We start from the raw sequence: 20,012 nt of genomic DNA, 5'->3' as shown, positions 1-20,012 counted from the left end.
ATTAGAAGATAAATAGTTCTGCAGATCGGATGTACATTGACTATAGTTAACAATGTTTGTGTTATATACTTGGAAGTTTCCAAGAGAGAAGATCTTAAGTGTTCTGTCCCACAAAATAAAACGGTAATTATATTAGGTCATAGGTCATACATTAGGTAAATATACTAGGTCACAACCCTATTGTGGTGTTCATTAGACAATATATACGTGTATCAAATTACATTGAACATCTTAAGCTAACAAAATGTTATATTTTAATTGTATATTGATACAGCTGGAAAAAGGATTTGTTGAATGAATGAATAAATAAAAGATATTGTTACAAGGGGAAAAACATTTGTTGAGTGCCCACTACCTGCTAGGAAGGGGCTAGATGCTAGATAGGTAGTGTGATATATTGATACATAAGATGGTCTTGGTTTTTCCCTTTTTAAAATATTATTTGTTGAGACATTAAAAATATGAAACAAGAATATGGACAACTAAATATCAAATTAAGATTGTTATTAGGGTTGGGGTATACAAAATATATGAATTGTGATAGAATATGATAGTAACTGTGATGGACTTGTTTTGAATGTTTAGGAAAGTGTTTTCTGAAGAGGTAATGTTTATACTGAGACTATATTTAGAATGAGAGGCATAGAAAAAAAACTAGCATTTTGTAAATTGGAGAGACTGTTAGGCATAGAATAGAGCATATGATAATGTCCCAAAGAAGGAAAGAGCTTGTTGTGTTCATAGAACTGAAAGGAAGACACTAGTAGCTGGAAGAGAGCTAGCAAGAACACTGAAGATGAGGTTGAAATCATGAGCCAGATCCGGCAGGGCTTTTAGAGGCCAGGCCTAAGAGTTTGGATTTTATTCTAGCCACTGTAAGAAGCCATAAAAGAGTTTGTAAAGCAAGAGAATCACCTGATTTATACCTTTAGAAAATGGGACACCCAGAGAATGGGTTGTAGAGCACAAGAGTTGAGGCAGAGAGACTAAGAAGATCGTAATTTATGGCACAATAAAGATACCCACTCCTCCCCAGTATGCTCAAGTTTAGTGAATGTCTCCTGAATATACCTGCGTAATCTTTTAGTCAAGATTTCAGTTGCCAAAATATGAACTCCATAAGTGACTGGACATAAACAAAGCAAAGATTTCTGTCAGCTTTGATGTTATAGTAAAATTTAGCCTATCTGCATGGACATTTGTATGTTTTTTCCCAAAATTTGTTAGTGTGATTTATGGGCAAGTATTAATCTAATGTGTGAGTTGGAAAGATAGCATATGAAGCAGTAATTTCTACAATGTCAGAGCTTATATGAGAGTCATTTAAAAATATCTTCTCCTGATTCTTAGTATAATTTATAAAATTCAAGATAAATAACCAAGTTTATTAGGTATGGAATTGTGTCTAGTATGGATCTGATATCTCTACATATTGCTGTTTTTTCTGATGATGAGTTCACCTTTCTATGAAAGCTCTATTTTGCTATGGAGACATCACATGGAACTTAAAAGATGCCAAAAATACAAGTGAACACAACTCCCAATTTCATTTTGAATTAAAAAACCATCACTAGTGCAAAACTCAACAATTATGACAACCTAAGGCTTTCTATAGAATGAAAAAATCCTTTAAGAAATTAAAAAGCTAATCATCTTACAACAATAAACACTTATCCACATTGTTTATATGTAGTAGTCTGCTTGTTAAAGAGATTTTTAAGAGTCTGCATTAGTGTGTAGAGTTAGTGCTGTGTTGGTGAATTAGAGTTGCTAACTACTTGAATTGTCAACTGGGCATTTTGGTACATTTTTGCCTTGAATGCTAATGTGGTCTTTTAAGCATCATTTTGATGAATTTTATTGTTACATTATATACACTCTAGTTTTTCCAATCAGTCATGTCCACTTCATCACTGCCAATGTGTTACCATTAACATTAAATATGACCAGAGGTAAACATTACTGAAAGTTCTGCCTGTTATGCTGTTTTACAGTAATTTTGTTTTTATTTCCTTTGATTTTATGCTGATAAGGGTTTTAGCAGTATTTGCCTGCAGCCTCTTTCAACTTTTCCTTTTAATTAAAAAGCCTAATTGGGAGTAATAAAAACTTCCAATTAAGCCTTTTAAATAAAAACTGAAGGCTGAAAGAGGCTGTGGTTGCAGATAGGGGCTTGAGCTGACACTTTCATTATGGCAAGATTCTATTCCTGCAATGCAATTAGTAGTTTCCAGGTTTAACTGGAGACCTGTGAGTTAGGAGAAGTGAACCTTGGGAGAGATAGTCAAACAGATAATTATATAGCTAAATATCCATGTTTTTTCAGGGGGCTTTGTTTTTGAGGGAGGAAGGATACTGAAGAGAGCTTACTTCAATCATTATGATGGAGGGTTCATTAGATAAAAATTTCAGTAGTATTGCACTTTTTTTTTTTTTTTTTTGACAGACAAAACCACTTTTTAATTATATGCTTAATCGGCACAAAGTTCACTGAAGATACATTTTCACTTTTACACAGACTTGTAACAGAAAAACACATCAACACACAAAAATATGGTCCTTCAGTATCAAATTTAAACAAATAATTTCCAAAGAGAATATGATTATTTATTTCAATAAAAATGGTTCTTGTACATCACTATATGATGTATACATTTAGTTGTATATTCTGTTTAAGGCCAACAGCTAATTTCTCATTTAGTTCTTGAAAAACTGAAACACAAATATTGTCTTCTTTTTAACTACATAAATACACCATATAAAATACTCCCTAATAAGCAGCTGTAAAATTATGATTTGCTCCACTGAAGTCTTAGGGCAACTTTTCAAGGCACTGCTTGTGATTATGACCCTGCCCTTGAAATGTCTGAATCTTTCCTTCACTAACTACACAATTCAAATACATAGGACTCAATGACTTAGTACTTAAAAGTTAAGTCCTCATTTCAAGGATAAAAATATATAAGATCTTTATTAGTAACCACAGCTAAGTTTTTTAAGGGAGTGGTGGGACAGCAGTGGAAAAAATAGGTTATGTGTTTAATAAAAAGCCATTTGAAAACTACCATGTAAAAGTAATTACTTTCCATTACAGTTGTATTTTTCTAATTACAGTACCACCAGCCATTTGCCACTACAAAATACATGTTTTTTTATTCCTTACTTAAATTACAATGAGTGGACTTTCTTCCTAAATAACCAATAAGCTCTTTGAAAAATTTAATCTACCTTATTTAAACCACTTAATAAATAAGAATTTTCCCCTTTGACCTTTACAAACAACTGCCATGAAACATATTTTAAAACTACCTTAAATTTGATGTGAAGACATTTTGGCAAAGCAGAAGAATATTGCCTTGGCTTGACCCAGCGAGTACAAAATGCCATGATCTCAATGAAAAATACAACTAATAGAATACTTAATTTTTCTTATACTGAGTTAGAATACAAATGAAGCTGTTTAAATACAAACATCTATCTTCCACCAAATAGCAAACAGACATCGTATGTAATTAAAATCAAATTCCTTCAATTTCACCATTAAAAATAAAACATGTTACAAATATCAACAGTACAGAACCTGATGGTGAAGACAGAATATTAGTTCACAAGCTAATTGAAATTGCAGTCTGAGGATGTAGAATAACATTATAAATATGAAGAAAAAGAGCTAAATGTTTACTTACATCACAAATAACTTCAGCATAAAGCTATGTTCACATGTGGTCAGTATGTAGGCCATGTATAAATGCACAGATCACAGTGAACTAAAGCCATAAAAATCTAGTTCTCTGACTCTTCAACCAACCCTTCAGAGCAACGGGAATATAGAGGAAGCCAGAAGCCCTACTTCAATTGTTCATACTTCATTAAACTATCCCTATCCTTACCCCACAATCCCTCTCCCACCAACTAGAGTCACAGTGGGTGAATAATCAGTCAATCCAGTTTATTCAGAGTCTGTAGATAATGGCCATAATTTGTCCATATTCATTTTAAAGAGAACGCTTTCATAAATTAATCCTCAAGGACATTGAACAGAAGTTTGTATATATTCTTATTTAATATCCAAGTGGTTTTGATGGCATTTAGAAGGTTACCTATGGTACAAGTAGAGTTTTTAAATTTGAATTAAAGATTGATAGTTTCATAATTGCATCTAAGATATTGAATGTGAGACTCTGGGCTCTTTGTTAAGGCAAATGACAGTATCTTCGTTCATTCTATGTAACAAATTCACTCTCCTGTGGCTACAAAATCCTGAATCCCTGAATGACCTATTGCCATGAGCTAAGATTTTATAAGGCACTTTTGGCTTATGTGAAATATTTCTCCTCTCAGGCTGAATCTTAAGGAAATATTTACAAAGCTGCAGCAAATTACTTTTAAAACTGGATGCTTATTAATAGGCTTAATTGGAATGGTGAGAAGTGTGTACACAATGTCTGTTAATCCCTCTGTGTCATGTATCAGCCATAGAGAAGATCACAGGCATAGGCCACCTGAAATACTGTGTATCTCCTTTGATTTTTCAACAGCCACATGCCCCCTTCTTTTCTTCATTTAACTGATCTGTAGAGGCGTGACCATTGGACCTCACTACTCCTTCCGGAATCCAGGACTTGTCCACACACCGTTCCATTCGCTTCATTATCAGGTCCAGGAGCATCTCAATTGCGTGGCTTATGTTTGTCCCATTTGCAGCACTAGTTTCAAAGTAGGGGATTCCATATTTCTCTGCAAGTCCTCTGGCTTCCTCCTCCTTTACTACTCTCTGGTCCTCCAGATCACTCTTATTTCCACATAACACTATATCTGGGTTTTCACAATTGCATGCATTTGTAGCTGGCTTATCCAGTTTCTGACATTGAGGAAACTTTCCTCATTTGTCAGATCAAAAAGCAGAAGAAACCCCATAGCATCTCTGAAGAATGCTGTTGTCAAGCTACGAAACCTCTCCTGCCCAGCTGTGTCCCATAATTGCAGGTGGATTCTCTGGCCTCTGCCAATGGCTCCATCTGGCCCATTGGCTCTGTACACCACTCTCTTTTCCCTGAAATCAATGCCCACCGTTGTGATGAATTTGGAGTTAAATTTACCATCTGTGTACTGGTAAAGCACACTGGTCTTCCCTACACCAGAGTCTCCCAAAGCTAAAAACTTGATGAGGTAATCATAGTCTCCATCAGACATAATGAAGAACTCAGTAGATCACCTGGCGCGCCCCGGCTGTCCCCGCGCTGCTGGTCTCCGCGCGCGCCGCGTCCACCGCTGGCAGCCCTTTCTGGGTCCTTGGCGGGTATTTTCCGTCTGGCCCCACATCACTTCCCGTAAAGGAGAGCGAAGTGGGGGCGGGACCTCCTCCCTACCCTCCACCCCCCGCTTCCTCCTGTCACCTCCGGGAGCACCCCGCCCCGCTGGGTGAGGGCGCTTTGCCGGCGCCTTCTCGCACGCCGCTCCCGGTCCCGCCGCACCTGCCGGGGGTCCGCTTGTGAGCCTCGCTAGGGCCCCTCTCATCTCACTGGGCTCCAATCAGGCCCCACTGCCCTTTCTGGCAGGTGCGAAACTTAGGGGGTTATTTTCGTTTTGAGACACGGTTGACATTTACAACTGCTCCAGGACCGGTCCGCTGTAGGGGGGTTACTGACTTGCTCAGTGTTTTCCAGGACATCAGATCCATGTCTGCATCCTAGTAGCCAGAGGTGTTGAGCAGCTACAAAGTCTGCCCCCCTCCCCGAGTCCCTGAAGCCAGGGAGGCTGCTACTCGCGGTGCCCCCAGGTCCGAACCCCGGGGGCCGGATCGTATTGCACTTTTAACAGTAAAACCAAAAGATTTTAGTATTTGAACAAATGTATTTTATATTGTTCTTTTCACTGCAGTATAAAATCATCCAAAAGTTTTCAGTTTTCTATGTTTTCCTTCATCTCTTGCACTGGGGAAATGTACTAGAAAAAGCCTGCAATGCCACCTAGAATTACACAGTCTGTAATGGGACATATTGGTGTATAATTTGCTTATCCTTGTATTCTAGTTCAAGTAATAAAACACTAAAATAAACTTTTTATACTATTTGAACTGTGCAAATATGTGACTTCCTGGGATTTTCCTGTAAATATATTTATCAAGTAATAAAACACTAAAATAAACTTTTTATACTATTTGGACTGTGCAAATGTGTGACTTCCTGGGATTTGCCTGTAAATATATTTATAATCTTAATTTCTAGTTGTACTACTTATGTATGTTTGGGTGTAAGAGGGAAGAGTATGTTGGATTTGGAAGGGGGAATATTTTAGCTTTGCTTATGATTAGCTTTCATATAGTTGATTTCATACACTTTGGAAAGGTTAAAGGAGGGAAATTTTCTATGTCTGAATTTCTCAAGTAAGTAAAATACTAATATAAAACAAATGTTTATCTTTTAAAATCTATGATTACTATTCATACCTATTTTTAACATTCATCCTTACTTATTTTTTTAAACAAGTAGTACCTGTTGCTTACAGAAAATTTGTAATGTATTAAAATATTAAAATCAGATATAATTTTACTCAAACCACAGTTAATATGTTTGGTATATATTTGTCCATTTTTTCTTAATGCACTCTCTACACACGTGCGTGCACACACATACAGACAAATGGACAAACTAATAAAACCGGATATTATTTATAATGTTTTATTTGTGCCATTTTCACTTAACATTATATTTAAGCATTTCCCACTTTTCAAAGGCATATACGTTTATCTTAATTTATTTGACCTGTCTCTAATTTGGGGACATTTGAGATTGAGAGGCTGACTATCCTAGTAGGTTAGAGTATAGATTTTGGAGTCAAGCTGTCTGGATTTAATTCTTGGTTCCAAAATCTACTAGCTATGTGATCTTGGGAAATTTCCTTTTCTGAGTTTTTATTTATTTTTGCATAACATGCAGAGAAGCACAAATATGTACCTCAGGGATAGATATGAAGTTTATATGGGTTATCTATGTAAAAGTGCCATTGCACATAGTAAATAGTACATAAAAATTAAGTGTTATTATTTCCAGTTATTTACCACATTCAGTAATTTATGAATTTCAAATAATCTAATAATATTTTTTCTTGGTTAGATTTGGCAAAATTAGCTCATTCCCACTAGAGGCTTCTAGAATGAGTTATTTAGATCTTTGATTATTCTCACTAAAGTTTAGGAGTTTGCTTCCTATGGGGCCATATATTCATTGTTAGGATTATTCTTAGAGATTTCATATTGTTTCTGGTAGCTATTATAAAAAAATATTTTTTCTTCATTGCATTTTTCAGTTGCTTGTTATTTCTGTACCAGTTATTGATTTTTAGGTATCCATTCACTAAAAATTTTCTACACTTTTAGTAATAATTTGAAATGAAATATTACTTAAAAGACTTTGGGGTATCTTAGTGAAATTGTGTTTCTAAGTCTTTTAAATATTAATATTATGATAGATTGTAACTTTTCTTATCTGAATATTGTTCTTTTTAGGTTTCTGTTTTTCTTTGAAGTAAACTTTGAAATTTCATGCATTTTTCCCCAACAAATTATCTTTCTCATGAATTTCTTTTCAACTATCTTAACATGCAACTTTGCATTTAATTCACTGCTGGTTTAAAAGAACAGTCCCTTTTACTTGTCATCAAATGCTTTTTCCATGTTTAATTTTATTTACCTATTATTCAGTCTTTTATTCTTTATTGATTTTCTAGAGATTTATTAACAATATAATTTTTAAAAGAAAGTAGATCTTTGGTTCATTTTATTTTCCTTTTGTTTAAAATCTACTTCTACTTATTTTTATAACAATTATTTTTATAACTTCTCCAGGTCCATGATTAGCTTATATTTTAACAGTTAGAAAATATACTTATCATAAATTCATCTCTGAGTGTATCTTTTCTTACATTTGGTGCATTGTAAGACAGTTTTTCATAACTTTCTTATATTTTAGAAGAGACTTTTTGACCCTAATATTATATATATTGTTTTATGTCTCATCATTTCTTCTCTCCACTGTGGGTTGTTGTGGCAGTTTCCTTTGTCTACAACTTTCCGTACTGCTGCTAGGAACAACTTTTTAAAAGTAATATATTCTCCCCAATAGATGTTGTTTAGGGTATAAACTTGAATCTCATAGGTTAATAAGTGCTGAAGAGCTAATGTACAGCATAGTGATTATAGTCAACAATACTGTATTATAAACTTCAACAATGCTATGTTATAAACTTCAAAGCAATTTAGTTAAGTTGCTAAGAGACTGTATCTTAATTATTCTCACCACAAAAAAGAAATGATCATTATGTGGTGTGATAGAAGTGTTAGGTTTAGCTAACACTATTGTGTTGATCATATTTCAATATGTAAATATCAAATTATTACATTATACAACTTAAATTTACACAGTGTTATGTTTCAGTTATATCTCAATAAAAAGTAAACATTATAATACTGTATTTCTCCACTGCTACTTTATATAACATAACATCAAAGTCCTTAGAAGATACACGATGGCCTCTTTAATCCAGTTGGAGCCTTCATCTGTAATTATCTGCCAATTTGTCACTATTACCTCCTGAAAAATCCTCTCACAATTTACATTGTATGACTCCCTTTATTTGGCTCCTTATTCTCTCATTCAGTTTTTCTCAGGTCACATCCTTTATGGTGTGTAGCACCCTCTGAGTAACTTCCTGATCGCCAGTAAAGATTCAGCCATCTCTGCTGTGCACTCACAGAGTTTTGGATTCACTTAGCTGTAGCGCTCACCATATCCTGTGGGCGTATTTACCTCCATGCTTGTCTCCCACAGTTGACTGTTAATAAGCACAAGGAACAAGTCTTCCTGACTTTCATATCACTGTTATGTTTAATTAATATTTCTGTGAATTACATGTTATCTATTTTTGAAGATGAAGAAATTCAGATTCTGAAAATTTCAATAATATTTTCAAAATCATAGAACTAGTCAATAACATAGGATAGTAATACAAATTTATATCAACTGCACAAGTGTTTCACAAGCTTTGACAAAAATATCTCCTCGTGGTCAAAGAAATGTAAGGGTGGAGGGCAGCGTCTGTGGTCTTGGCCTGAAATACTTCATATAAGCACATATTCATTAGAAGTACTTTCATATTAAGCACCATTAGTTTAGTTCTGCTCTAAAATATGTTCATCTGTGTTTCAATATAGAGCGAAATCTTATTGCTTCCTATTAGGAAGATAATCATCTTTTACTTGGGTTTGATACTTCACTGTAAATGCTGTTCTAGGATGAGCCTATCACATTATGATCGCTAGGCTGAATTATAAAGGAGAAAGCCATAGTTTAAATTTACCACTGAGGTAATTTTTCTTTACATTAATCCAGGCTTCCATAAAAGTAGAGATACAAATAACAGGTTCAGCTCTTCAAGTCAGTGAAGAGAGCTATCTAGAATGGTGTTAAGCAGGTGGTATGGTGTAGTTTTAAAGCTATTCTTGGTAGAAATTTCTATATGCTCATATCAATATCATTAAAATAAGATATCACAACTTTTTATATGGTGCACTGAAATGTTATTTGAGTTCTGGCACTTTTATTCAAGAAAAATTACTGTCATAGGACATTTTTAGTGAAAATAAGATCCTTAATATTATCTTATTACTTAAACAATGGAAAGTACCTACAGATGACTCTTTGTCCAATTCTCAAGCTTTATTTTCATTCTAGCAATCATGTACTCTTCAGTATAAATATGCATATTTTTTCATGGCATTGGTTAAACATTAAGTCTTGGGAGGACATTTGCTTGATACACTGCTTTTAGGAGTTCTTTTATTATTAAATATATAAATTAATTAACAACTTTGTCATTATATTTTTGTTCCCTCCACAGAAAAAAATAATGCAAGTCAGCAATGAATTAGAAGCCTCTGATCACTGCCTTCATGAAACCTAGGAAAATCTGTCTAGTAGAGGAATCCTTCATATTGACCTTTCATGGTTTATATATAAATGAAAACTCATAGACTATTTAATCAGTTCTTTGCTCCCATATTTACTATTTCTACCACCTTATTGAAGAGAGTGAGTGATCTAGAAGCAAATTATTTGAGTTAAATTGTTTATAGTTCTCAGTATATGATATCATAGTTCCTGGGTGCCTGATGAAGTTGTTGTAAACTAACATTCCTGTGCTTGTGACTCTCATAAATTTGGCTCTATCCATTTTTACCCATTTTTACCCAGTGAGTAGTGTTTCTTCTACTATCAGAAACCATCAGATAGATTGTTGAAAAGGTGTTTAACAATCATTTTACCATTAATCACTTTAAATTCCTAAATAGCATTAGAGTACCATGACTGTTTTATTTAGGGTATAATCATTTTATCCTTCTGTAATCTTGCCTAACAATTGTTCCATATATGTAGTGAGCATATCAGCTGACCTGGAACATGTGGTAAGACATCAGGTTAGCGATTCCTCATCTGAGATCTTTTCTCATTTTCTCCTACTATATGAGTTTTACTTTCCAAGAAAATTTTGAAGGTGACTCTATAGGAAACTTTTGGGCAATTTTAATTACTTAATTGGTTGTAATTCACATTATATTACTCCAAACACCTCACATGTTTAGCTTTTGTTAAAGCACTCTAATGATTTGATTTCAAAATTTTCTTGATGTTGGATTGTAAATGTTGTAAGGCAGCCTTCTGCAGTTATGGTACAGGGCCTTCACATGAAAGATACAAGGTTCAGGCTCATTTGAGTTCCCTTTGGTAATATAATCCATGCCATGAATAAGCATGGAAAGATATCTTATTGGGTCTAAACTTACTTACTACCAATTTACAAATTGCGGTTGGGTTAGGACTATCATCTCTTTTGCTATTAAGTTCATATGATAGAGCTATAGGGATAAAACTAGATAATGACTGAATTTATAGATCTCATTAGCATTAATATCTCTAAGTTCTAAGCTTGCTTTCTAACTATTTGTTTCTAGTGTTGCATCTTTGTATTTGAAAATAATTAACTAAGTTATTAATCTGAAAGGTAAACAAAAATTTACATAGAAAAACTGAAATTAGTTTTTGGTACTTGAATGTTGGCAGGGAAGTAAAAGCAATGACAAAAACAATTATGTTTTATATTTTATAAACTAAATTTTGATCTAGTTCAATTTCATTGGACACTTGAACTAAATTATAGAAACCAATATTTGTGTATATATCTGTGTGTGTGTCTGTGTACAAGAGAGAGGGAGAATTCAAACCTTTAAAAACTCTGTAGTTCATAAGGTGAGAGTCCATTAAAAATAAGAAAAAAAGAACATACAGTTTTCCATGTGTCCACAGATTTGTTGAGTCATCATATGCTAAGCTCATCTCCTCTACTGAACCCGTAGCTTTCGAATAAAGTGTTCTCCAAGCCATGGCTCTTTCACTTTTGAATGCATCTTAAATATTGATACCTTTGATTTTCCCATAAGAGAAATGCACTAAATTTTATAGTCATTCATACTTGTAAATGCTATACTGTTCATGTGTTTTCATGGAAAAATATGGATTGTCCCGCATGGAAAATAGAATTCTGCTAATAAGTTTGCACACAAATTTGACAAAATCTTTGCAATCTAATTGCCAACCTCCCTTCCCCATTCCCTCCTACCCCACCCCCAATTCCACAGGTCCCCTTTCTTTAGTGCTTACTGGGAGATAAGGGGTCTTGTCTTCACTTGGGAAACTCTTTCCCATCAAAGCTGTTTCCCTGGAGCCCTTCTAACCTTACCTTGCACCTCCATTCACCCATATGGTGCTGTTTGCTCCTGGAGATTCCTGCATGTGGTCCCCTCAGCAGGATGTTTCTCACTTGGTAGCAGACCTAATGGAAAGGTAAAATGACAGGTAAAAAATAAGCATACTGCCTTTTCCTTTTATTTTCCCCTAACACTATCAATAAATTAATGCACATCTACCGGATTTGATTGAAGTGTTGAGGGTTTCTGGAGGTTTATTATAATGAGAAAACAAATACTTTCAGTTGTAGCTACCTATGACTGCCTCATTGAGGCAAAGAGAAACACCTTTCTAATGGGGTGCCTGAATCTGACCTGCAAGACCTATTTTGCTCTCTAGAATTTAGGGCATCCGGACTGTTCTAGAATACTGCTTTGTTTAAACTTTCATGGCATGAATCTCCATTATTTTAAAAGAAAACCTATGGAGCAAATGCTCCAAAGAATGTAAGCCAAATATCCTATGTTAGTCTGTATTAGCCCAAGTAATACTTTCAGCAGGATAATATCCATTGTACATTCTGGACTCTGAACTCAAGAAAACTGGACCCCAATAAATTGAAATATAGTGACATGTCATATGTTGATATTTTTTTCATGGTAAGAAATGTTTACTGGCTTAATATAAGTTTTGGTAAATCGAATACTTTAAATATGCTAGAGATGTTTAATACTTGAAGGAAAATGTGATGAATTATTTTTCAAGACAAATGTCAATTTATAATCAGTCTTACTGTATAGTCTTGGTTTACATAATCATCTTAAAGTTGGCACATTTATCTATCAATTTTCTGGCTCATAGTTTGTCAACCAGTGGTATGTGTGCTATCAAAATAAGATATCAATGCACAGTTTTTTCCAAATATGTGAAATAGGGATTATTTTAAATGGATATGAGCGTGCATGTGTGTGAGTGTGTGGTGTGTGTAAGGGAGCATTGGAGACAGTAGACTAAGCATTAAGTTTCATCAATTATTCTCATTACATTGAACTTTTGGGTTTATGTTGTTTATAGGCCCATAAAAGAATATAAATAGATCCTTATATATTCATCTCAGATAAGTACCCATGTTCTCTGTCTACAAACCTTACTTATGGGAGGTCCTGGCTTTGGGGACAGAAGGGCAGGGAAAGGGCATGAAAGGGTGGGAGAACCTCAGTGGCTGAGAAAGAGGTATCTTTTAAAGGATGAAAATATTAACTCAGCAACTGAGATGCATGAGGGTTCAATTATGAAGCAACAAACTCTTTACATATTTCAGAGATTTTCATACAACAGAATTGTCACACAGGTAGTGAGGAGCTGAGAAGCCAAACAAGGGATGGTGAATCAGTCAGGATATTAGCAATAGGACATAATTATTGCCAACTATGCCTTGGGGACAGTAGAAAGGAAGATTCTTACCAGAACTCCCAAACCTGGGGATTTAGGTGGGAGCTAGAGTTGTGGTGAAGGCTGTCCCTGGGGAGCCAGCTCTGTGAGGCATTAGCTGTTCTGAATGGGTTCAAGCCAAGGGGAGGTGGAGTTGTAGATGCCACTCTAGGCTGTGGGGAGCAGGGTATCAGTGGAAACATTGTTTCTCCCCTCCTTTCACCCCTCCAGCCTCTTGCCTTTTCCTTCCAGTTAGCCAAACCTACTGGAAATCACTTGGCAGGAGTGTCTAGGTTGTTTTATGAAGTAAATTCCACTGCTATACAGAGGAGAGCAGCAGAAGGGCAGAAAATGGATCTGAGAGTAGCCGAATGACCAGAATATGTGAGACTGACATTTGTGCTTCTACTTGGAAGTCAAACCTCACGGTCATGCAGATGCTTCATCACTAATGGGAGAAAAAGGTAGTAAGAGATCATATGAGATATGGGGACTGTCAAATTTCTCAAGAGAGGGCATCTAAAAATGAGTGGGTTTAAATCCAAGTCAGTGAAACAGAGTGAATCCTAGTAAACCTGTGGAAAAGTAATCTGGATTGGGAATGAAATGGAGATTCTATAGTTGACTCAGTATCTCCCTAGCTATTTGTTCTTGAACAAATCTTTAACACTTTAAGCATCAATTCCCTCCCTTCCCCACTCCCTTCCTTCCCTTCCTTCCTTCTCTCCTAACATTTTCCCTTCTTCCTCCACACCTCCTTCTGGCCCTTCTTTGATTCCTTCCTTTCTTCCCTCCTTCACTGGTAACTTTGAGGACTGAACAGGATACTGCCCAAGATTCCTTTTATTTTTAACATTTTATGCAAAGTTCTATCAGTAAAACGTGCCTGTTAAAGATTTTATCCATATTCCCCTGCACTGTGGTCTGATAGCCAAAAAATTATTCTAGCCAGTAGGAGTCCTGCCTATTGGGTTTTTACTCTTGTTATTCTTTTAGAAACTGGATCACTGGGGTGAAGTGTGGTGGCTTTCAGTATTTTTAAATAGTAAAATCCCTTGAAAGCATCATTTCCTGTTAAAAGCTCAGTTTTTCTCTCTTCCTTCCTTTGGACGACTCCTGTTCCTCCCTTCCTCTTTTCCTTTTTCCTTGCCAATATGCATCTAGGTTCTAATATGCATAAGCTATAAGAATTTTAATTAAAATGTCCTCTAAAGTGTTTCATGGAAGAGTTATATAATTATCAGAAAGGTGAATATGCAGAAAATGAATTCAGTAAAAGGATTTATACATACTTTGCCACCAAAAACTTGGTTTGAATATGTATTAGGTTAAAAAGTTACTAACTATACCTGGGTTTGCTTTTCAAAAAACCAGCTGCTAATTAATAATCACCTTCCCTGAAATTTCATCATAAGTGTTCATTCTTCTAACTTACTGATGTTTATCATAAATGAAATATAAATGGTATCAGACACTAACACCATATCCCACCAAAGCTGATAAAGTACATTTTTTAGTTCATTCGGGCTCTAGATACCCAAGGGAGAATAGAATGGAGCATTCTGCTGGAAAGACAGAAGAGATAAAGTGCAAAACAGGAGACCTGGGAATTGAAGGACATCTTTGCCTATTTCAAAATTTACTTTAAAGGCTAAATTGTGCAGTCACAATTTAGGAAGGAAGGTTTTAGTTTGGGAGAGGGACATTGAAGGCAGATATCTGTGTTCCCTCCTGTCCCTTTGAACCAACTCTTTGTATTTTGCCTCTAGATGCAGCAAACTCAAATGCTTGGATGAGCTACTAAGTAGAAATAAAAATGATAATTCTCTTTTATTTCTTCTTTTTCTATGCAGTCATAATAGGTGGATTTTCATTAAACATGGGGAGATAAAAAATGGGAAATGCACTTTCCCTGAACTCTCTCAATGTTCTATAAAATGTTCAATTAACTATACTTGCCACTGTCCATATTTCTTTTCCTACTCTCTACATTGCATGAAGTCTCTCTAGTGTTTCAGTTAATATTAAAAAAAGAGCCAATTTATTATTTTTTACTGAACTCAGAATAGCTGGGTGAATAAATACTGCTACTTATCATTTCATTTACTTTATGACGTGTTGTGTAAACTTTTGAGGAACTATAACACAATAGAAACTAAAACCGTCTTAAAAGAAAAGCTAGTGAGTAGATAATAGGAATAAAACTTGATTTTTCCCCCATGCCTTTGTGCACCATATCCAGCCACCACTTTGCCATGGACTATCAAACCATGTACCAGCCCAGCAAGTAATTCCATTCCACCAACCACTCAGAATTAATAATAATAACAGTTACAGAGGAGGATAAAGAGATGGCTAAGAATCTGAAGCACTGCACATGAGAAATTGGGGTATGAACCCAGCTGTGTAATGTAATAGCTAGGTGACCTGGGCAGGTCATTTACTCTTTCTGAGCACTAGTTTCCTCATTTGTAGAATGGAGATAAGAGTACTTAACTCACAGGTTATTGTAAGGATTGAGACACTGAATGAAAACATGAAGAATAGTAAGTGGTGTGGGGTAACAGCTCAGGATCATATGGCTGTTATCAATGGAAATGAAGTAAGAAACTTTTTTCTCATTGTTATAATTAAGGAACTTTTTATTTCTGTGATTTCTTATTTCAGGAAATGTGGGTCTAGCTCTCAGTTTCTATTAATAGGGAAAGGTGTGTGTGTGTCTGTGTGTGTGTGTGTCTGTGTGTGTGTGTGTGTCTGTGTGTGAAAGAGATTGGGGTGGATATACTGGCACAGTGGGTAGTGATGTTCCTTCTTGGATGTACTTAAATTGATTGCTTTAAACATTATTTAGTGGCAATGTAAGGAACAGAGCAATCGACTTGGAATGAGAAAACTTAGGTTTATGTCTAAGCACTGCCAAATATTGATTGTACTAAATACTTGATACATGTAGATAACCAACCAGTGTTTATTAAGTTTAAAGACAAATGAATTGTTAGTCCCTGCATATTTGGATTGGATATTATTTCAGTAGGCTGCACTATTTGCTTCTTTAAGATCTTGAAAGAGAGGTGAAAACTTAAGAGCAAACCATGTAAGTAGGCATCCAGGTCTGTGGAACAGTTTGCAGCTGCTAGAAATGTCACATCCTCCAAAATGTTTTCTTTGCTGATCTGAGGTCACTAACAAGTACTTAATTATTACTGCTAATTTACTAGTTCAGTGATTCTTGAACTTTTTTTGTTTGAGGACACTTTTATACTTCTAAAACTGACTGAGGACCCCCCCACACCCAGTGAGCTCTTGTTTATGTGAGTTATATCCACTGATGTTGCTGTATTAAAATGTAAACAATTTTTAAAATGTACTATAATAAGACCATTATATATTTACATAAATAGCATTTTCATTAAAAAAGAACTACATTTTCCAAAACTAAACTAAAAAGTAAAGTGAGAAGACTGGCTTTCTTCTTATTTCCCCTCTCCATATTTTCACATCTGATTAGTATCTGGCTTAATAGAAACCAGCTATAGTCTTTTACCTATTTCTGTGTTCTGTCTGTTAAGATAGCACTTACCCATGCAGCTTCTGGAAAGCTCCATAAACACTTGTAAAATAATGAGAGTGAGAAAAGCAATGAATATATTAAATTTCTTATGAAATGAATCCTGACTTTGTAGGTTTCTTAAAAGATCTCAGGACTCATGTGTTCCTAGCCTACACTTTGAGAAGCATTGATACTGGTTAATCGTTTCTTTCAGCTATTTTTTTTTTAATCAAAGATCCTTGAAAGGATACTACATTTAGTCAACCCCATAAGGTACATTGAATAAATTCTTAGTCCTGATTGAGAGAGAAAGAATGAGAACAATGTAGACTTGAAAGGAATGTGGTCTTAAAAAAGTGGGAAATAGGAAGCATTGAGTCCTAATATCAATTACTTTTTGCAGTTTGTAAATTGACTCTATCAGTTAATAGTGTCTTAAACTTGGCATATTTAGTCTAAGTCTCAGATTATCCATCTGTAAAATAGGGATAAAATATTTAATTCATGGTGGTGTTGTGATGATTTGTAAGAATGGGTTAGCATGAGAACAGCCATCTTAAGGGCCGAGAAGCCATTTTCTGAGTACGTGACTCGGGGGAGGAGGAACTGGGTAAGGCTTGATAAACAGGTTTTGAAGAACAAATTAATCATGAACACCAGGTTGTGGGTGGCTGCTACCCTGGTCAGCTTATCTTGCAAAACCACTCTGTCTAATTGAGGAGTGGTCTTATCTTGCTCTTGCTTAACCCCCAGGATGTGTGACTTGCAAAAATAATATGTAACTGTGGAAAATTACTGTGAGTTAAGTGCTTTGAAAATGCTGTATAAACCCTTGGCTTTGAGTGCTCTGGGTCCTTGTTGAAACTGGCTGCGTCGGGCAGACAGTTGGACCCCAGCTAGCTGGAAATAAACCTCTCTGTGTGACTTGCATTATCGTGAGTGTCTTCTGTCTATTTGAGAGGTGGTCAACTCCGGACCCTAACATTTGGGGGCTCGTCCAGGATCACTAGACCCCTCCTCAGAGAGACAGATGACCCCCCGATACCGAGGTTTGCTCAGAAACCACAGAAGGAGGTTTGGCCACCTCCAAGAGGGGAGGACTGAAAGAGGTCCTCGACCGGAGAGACTGAAACAGGTCTCTGCCCGGTCCCAATTGAGAATTCTCGTGGAAAGGAAGGAGCGGGTTACGACCCTGGAGGCTCCATTACTGGAAGTCATGGGAGACGTCCCCAGTGAGATGGTGGCTGGACGATGTCCGCAGTGGATGCCATTTGGACAGCTAGGTAAGGATCCTGAGCATTGTGTGATTGAGATGGCGCCTGTGGATGTGGTGTGGCTGACTGGCCGGTGGGTGTTTGAAAACTCAGTTCGAATTTGTATGTTTGCTTGCTTTGTGTCCCTTGTCTTTTTCTGGCTTCTTTTTGTAATAATAATGGGACAGGCTCAAGTAACACCTAAGACCCTGCTCCTGAACCAATTCCCTGAGATCCGTGCCAAGGCTCACAATTGTGGCGTGGAAGTAAAGAAAGGTAAGTTTGATACCCTCTGCTCTGCATAATGGTCTACTTTTAAGGTGGGCTGGCCACCCCAGGGGACCTTTTCCCTGGACGTTATTAAGAGAGTCCGAGATGTGATCAGCCAGCCCGAATTACAGAGCCACCCGGACCAATATCCCTATATTTTGATGTGGCAGGCTTTGGTGGAAAGTCCTCCCTCCTGGCTAAAACCATTTGTCCCCAAGAAGCCGGAGGATCCCCCCCGAATACTGGCCGTCTCTCGGGCTCCCCACCACCCAACTGCGCCCACTCTTATAGCCCGTTTGGAACTCCCGGGGGACCCTCCACGAAACCCATCTTACAGGAAGGGTCGGACCTGTACCCCTCCCTGATAGACCTAGATCTTGAAGAAACCCAGAGACCCCCTCCATACGCGCCTGTAGTGCCACTCCAACCTGAGGCAGCTGCCCCTCCCAAGCCCCCTCACTCATCTGCCTCCCCGTCAGCACCCCCAGCCCCAATCCAGGGACCAGTGAGGGGATTAAGGCCCCGCAGGCACCGGTAAGAGACAACAGAAGAGGAACCATCCTCCTCCACCTCAGCCGGGGCACCCGTTCTGCCCGTAAGGGCCCTGGGAGGTACTGGCCCAGGTGGGGAATGATCTTACCTGTATTGGCCCTTTTCAAGTAGTGATCTGTATAACTGGAAGGCTCAGAACCCCCCCTTTTTCTAAAGACCTAAGGGGTCTAATGGACTTATTTGGGGTTATGTGCATACACATAACCCCACCTGGGATGATTGTCAGCAGCTTCTTAAGACCTTGTTCACTACTGAAAAGCAGGAGCGAATCCTCACCGAGGCCAGAAAGAATGTCCCCAGTGACAACGGACAGCTGACAACCTTGCCAAACCTGATCAACAAGCGCTTCCCCCTGAATAGACCAGATTGGGACTTTGGGAACAAGGAAGGTAGGGAGCGTCTCTGAGTCTACCACGACTCTTATGGCAGGTCTCCAAGTGGTGGCATGCCGCCCCACCAATTTGGCTAAGGTAAAAGCTGTAATGCAAGGGGAAAGTAAAAGCCTGGCCATATTTTTAGAACACCTCTGTGAGGCTTATAGACAGTACACCCCTCTAGACCCCCTGGCAGAGGAGAATCAGTCAGCTGTAATTATGTCCTTTATAAACCAAGCTGCTCCAGATATTAGGAAGAAATTATATAAGCAGGAAGGATTGGGGGAAATGACCATTCGGGATCTGATGAAAGTGGCAGAGAGGGTTTTCAACACTCGAGAGACCCCAGAAGAAAGAGATGATCGGATCAGAAAAGAAAATCAGGAGTTACAGGAAAGAATTAGGAAAGAAGACAGAGAGCACCTGGGTAGGGAAAACAGAAGGCAGCAGAAGGAGATGGCCAAAATCCTGGTGGCAGGGGTGCAAGGCACAGCCCAGGGAGGACTGGGTCCCACCAGACGGGCCCGACCTCGGAAACTGTGGCCCAGGCTAGATAGGGGTCAATGTATGATCTGCAAAGAATATGGACATTGGAAGAGGGAATGCCCCAAGCGTCGGGGCCAGACCGGACAGGATGCTCAGGTTTTGCTGGCAGGAATGGACAGTGACTAGAGGAGATGGGACTCGGGTCCCCTCCCCGAGTCTTGGGTAACTGTGCATGTAGAGGGGAAACCAGTGGAACTCATGGTAGATACAGGAGCCCAGCACTCAGTTTTAAACAAGCCTACAGAGCCCTGTCTCAGAAAACCAGCCTGGTGCAGGGGGCAACTGCATCCAAAGT

At 37.4% G+C, this 20,012-nt stretch overlaps 1 protein-coding gene across 1 annotated transcript; it reads right to left on the bottom strand.

Annotated features, from left to right (window-relative positions):
• Positions 1–2,433: 2,433 nt before the first annotated feature.
• On the bottom strand, positions 2,434–5,350 carry LOC130682865 (ras-related protein Rab-27A-like). Its single transcript, XM_057497930.1, is given in 2 exon segments — positions 2,434–4,830; positions 4,833–5,350. Coding segments are annotated over 2 exon segments (660 nt in total). The 5' UTR covers positions 5,194–5,350; the 3' UTR covers positions 2,434–4,531.
• Positions 5,351–20,012: the final 14,662 nt, after the last annotated feature.

Source organism: Manis pentadactyla, chromosome 3, assembly GCF_030020395.1.
Source record: "Manis pentadactyla isolate mManPen7 chromosome 3, mManPen7.hap1, whole genome shotgun sequence".
Lineage (NCBI taxonomy): Eukaryota > Metazoa > Chordata > Mammalia > Pholidota > Manidae > Manis > Manis pentadactyla.
The sequence above is the reverse complement of the archived record's forward strand: the minus strand, read 5'-3'. Positions and strand labels throughout refer to the sequence as shown.